General features: G+C 55.9%; 1 protein-coding gene across 2 annotated transcripts in view; it reads right to left on the bottom strand.

Annotated features, from left to right (window-relative positions):
* The window catches only part of DDX25 (DEAD-box helicase 25), a 12,422-nt gene that overhangs the window by 2,222 nt on the left and 6,969 nt on the right, over positions 1 to 3,231 (bottom strand). For both annotated transcript variants that reach the window (XR_004082591.1, XM_005429343.3), the window contains exons 3-9: positions 3,208 to 3,231; positions 2,543 to 2,678; positions 2,367 to 2,459; positions 2,177 to 2,279; positions 1,462 to 1,576; positions 928 to 1,105; positions 56 to 293 (exon numbers count right to left, since the gene is read on the bottom strand). Coding sequence is in view for 1 of the 2 variants with exons in the window: in XM_005429343.3 (XP_005429400.1) it covers positions 56 to 293; positions 928 to 1,105; positions 1,462 to 1,576; positions 2,177 to 2,279; positions 2,367 to 2,459; positions 2,543 to 2,655 (840 nt within the window). In the remaining variant the exon portion in view is untranslated. The remainder of the gene's footprint in view (positions 1 to 55; positions 294 to 927; positions 1,106 to 1,461; positions 1,577 to 2,176; positions 2,280 to 2,366; positions 2,460 to 2,542; positions 2,679 to 3,207) is intronic.

Here is a 3,231-nt window from a genome sequence, read left to right as displayed (position 1 = left end):
TGCTATTCCCAAAGGGAGAGGGGCAGTGCAGGGCTCTCCCAGCCAGGCCCCTTACCTGGCAGAAGATCATGACCTGACCGATGGTGAAGCTGCCATAGAGGTTGCAGAGGGCCCTGTACTGCTCATCTGAGCTCTGGCACACCATGAAGTACTGCCTGATGTTGCTCAGGGTGAGCTCCTCCTCACGCAGCTTGATCACGATGGGGTCGGGGATGATCCTCTCCGCAAAGGCCCGCACGGGCTCCTTGTAAGTGGCTGAGAACAGCAGCACTTGGCAGCTCTTGGGAAGAGCCCTGGGGCAGGGAAAAAGCTCTGTCAGCCCTGGAGAGCAGCTGCTGCTGCCCAGGAGAAGGACAGAAACCCTAATTTAAACTGATTTTGTGTTGCCTTCAATGGAAAGGGAGGCAAAGATGGCTGACAAGAAAGATGGAAAGAGACTTTTTACAAGAGTCTATAGTGACAGGAAAATAGGGGAATGGCTTCACACTGAAAGAAAACAGGTTTACATGTTAGAAGGAAGTTCTTCCCTGTGAGGATGGTGATGCCCTGGCATAGGTTGCCCGGAGCAGCTGTGGCTGCCCCATCCCTGGAAGTGCTCAAGGCCAAGCTGGCTGGAGCTCTGAGCAACCTGGTCTAATGGAAGGTGTCCCTGCCAGTGGGAAAGGGTGGGAACAAGATGGGCTTTAGGGTCCCTTCCAATTGAGGCCATTGTATGGTTCTGTGAGTGAATCCAAGGCCTGTAACAGCTCAAAGGAAAGCTAAACAAGGTGAAGTGTCTTCCTGTGTGTCCAGTGCATACAGACAGACAGACCTGTGGACAAGCCTCTTTGGCACCATGGGCACACTCTCACAGCCCTCTGGTAACAGACTCCTTTAAAACTACAGGAGAGAAGGGAAAGCAGGGCAGCAGCTCTCAGCAATCCTCACCTGTGGATGCGGATGCTCTGACAGGAGAGGCCCTGCGTGTCGATCATGATGTCAGCCTCATCCAGCACGAACAAGGAGATCTTTGTCAGGTCCAGGATGCGTTGCTTGAAGCACCAGTCCAGGGTGGTGCCTGGTGTTCCAATGATGATCTGCTCCTCCAGCACTGTGCCCTTCAGAACTGCAAGGGGGCAAAAGGCATTTATTTGGCCGCCTCCAGGCATGGAGCTCTCTGCTGCTCTGTGTTTTCCCTTGGCTTGCTCAGACTCTGGCTGCTCAGTGATGCCTTCCAGGGGTCATCATGACACTTCCCTACAGCCTTGGGGCATGGGAACCACCCCCATGTAGGAAAAGGGAGTCTGCAAGCAGCCAGTGACAATGGAACAGCCTCCTCAGCAGGAGAGGGGACAGACACTACATTATTGCCCTTCATGGATGTCTGGGCAGTCCCTGGTAGCTCCAGGCTCCAAGAGAGGATCCCTGTGCTCCCTCCCTGTTTCTGCAGCAGTGCTGGGAGCTGTGCTGGGCTGGACTCACCTCGGTTTCCCCGGACAGCGTAGTTCACCTTGATGTCCGTGCAGAACTTCCCAATGGCGCGCACCACCTGCCCGATCTGCAGGGCCAGCTCGTAGGTGGGAGCCAGGCACAGGCACTGGCAGGAGAGCAGAGAAGGAGCTGTCAGGCCCAGGATGGGGCACAGGGGCAGAGGAGCTCAGCAGCATGCCATAGCACTGAGGCACAGGGCATGGGGCAGCACAGCACGGCTGGGGGCTCAGGAGCTGGGCTGCGTCCCCAGCTCCAGCCAAGGGGGCAGAAAGAAGCTGCTGCTGCTCTTTTGGAGGAGGAAATGCATCTCTCAGAAGCGTGGTGCAGCTTGTTCCTGTGCCCTAGCTCAGTCACACTGTCCACACTTACAGAAGATCTTACAAGGCTGGAAACTGCTGGCAAAGCTGGCTCTGCACCCAGAGAGGGCGCTGGGAGTATCTGACCACCAGAAACCAGCGCTGTCTGCAGCTGCTCCTCAAAACCCAAATTCCAGGGTAACTGAAGCCTGGATTGATCCACTCTGCCAATCCTGAGGTGGGCACTGTGCCTTTGGTCCTACCTGCCACTGTGCCCTGGTGGTTTATCACCCCACTCCAGTGGGTAAAGTCACAAAGGAACAGGGACAAAGCCCAGAGCTCTGCCCCTGGCAGTGTCCTGGGCGCCTGGGCCAACCCCTCCTGCAGCAGCTCTCCCTGTCCTGCGTTACCTGCGGATATTTCTCGCTGGCACTGGCTCTGCTCAACATGGCCAAGACAAAAGCTGCTGTTTTCCCTGTCCCTGACTGGCTCTGGGCAATCAGATTTTGGGGCCTGCAAGGCAAAAGCAGCTTAGTGCAACGCAGGGGTCGGGTGCTGGGATGCTGTGAGGAGCCGGGGCTCAGCCGTGTTCCTACTCACGGGTATGCCAGCATGAGGGGCAGAGCCTGCTCCTGGATTTTGGATGGTCTGTTGAAGCCCATCATATAAACGCCCTGCAGGAGCTCCTTCTTCCTGTGGAAACAAAGCAGCCAAGGGCCCATGTGAAGGAGGCTGGTGTGCTGGAGCGTGGTGGGGCGGGGGCTGTGGCAACTCACAGGGGCAGCTCCTCAAAGGTCTTGATGGAAAAGAGTGGGGAGCTGGGGTCTCGCTGCAGGATCTCCACGTGCTGCTGGGACTCCACCAGGGACGTGTGGATCAACTTGTTCATCAGTGACAGCTCAGCCAGCGGCACTGGGAAAGGCAGCAACTCCGTAAATAAAACAAACGGAATCACAGAATCATTAGGGTTGGAAGGAATCTCAGGAAATTATCCAGTCCAAACTGCTTCCAAGGAAGGGTCAAATGGAGGTGACACAGGAACGTGTTCCTGTAGGTCTGGAATGTCTCTAAGGAGGGAGAATCCAGGACCTCTCTGGGCAGTCTGTCCCAGCGCTCTGCCGCTCTCCATGTCAAGAAGTTCTTCCTCATGCTGAGGTGGAACTTCTTGTGTTTTAGTTTACAACAAAGGGCTTGTAATGAGAACCCTCTTCTCTCCCCAGAGGATTTCTTATTGTTCTGTGGGTTCATTAGAAACACTGCAGGCAACATCCATTATTCCAGACTTACTATCACCATACTCATAAATGAGCACCTAAACACACTGCACTGAGCCCTTCCCTCCTCTTGATTCAATTACGGCTAAGTGCCGTGGGCCGCCCCTCCCTCGGGACCCTCGGCGGGGCTCGGAGCGCGGCTGTACCGCGATCCCCTCCGGACCCACCTCTCTCCTCGTCCTCCGGCTCGG

Source organism: Geospiza fortis, unplaced genomic scaffold (assembly GCF_000277835.1).
Source record: "Geospiza fortis unplaced genomic scaffold, GeoFor_1.0 scaffold392, whole genome shotgun sequence".
Lineage (NCBI taxonomy): Eukaryota > Metazoa > Chordata > Aves > Passeriformes > Thraupidae > Geospiza > Geospiza fortis.
Note: the sequence above shows the minus strand (reverse complement) of the source record. Positions and strands in the feature narration are given on the sequence as shown.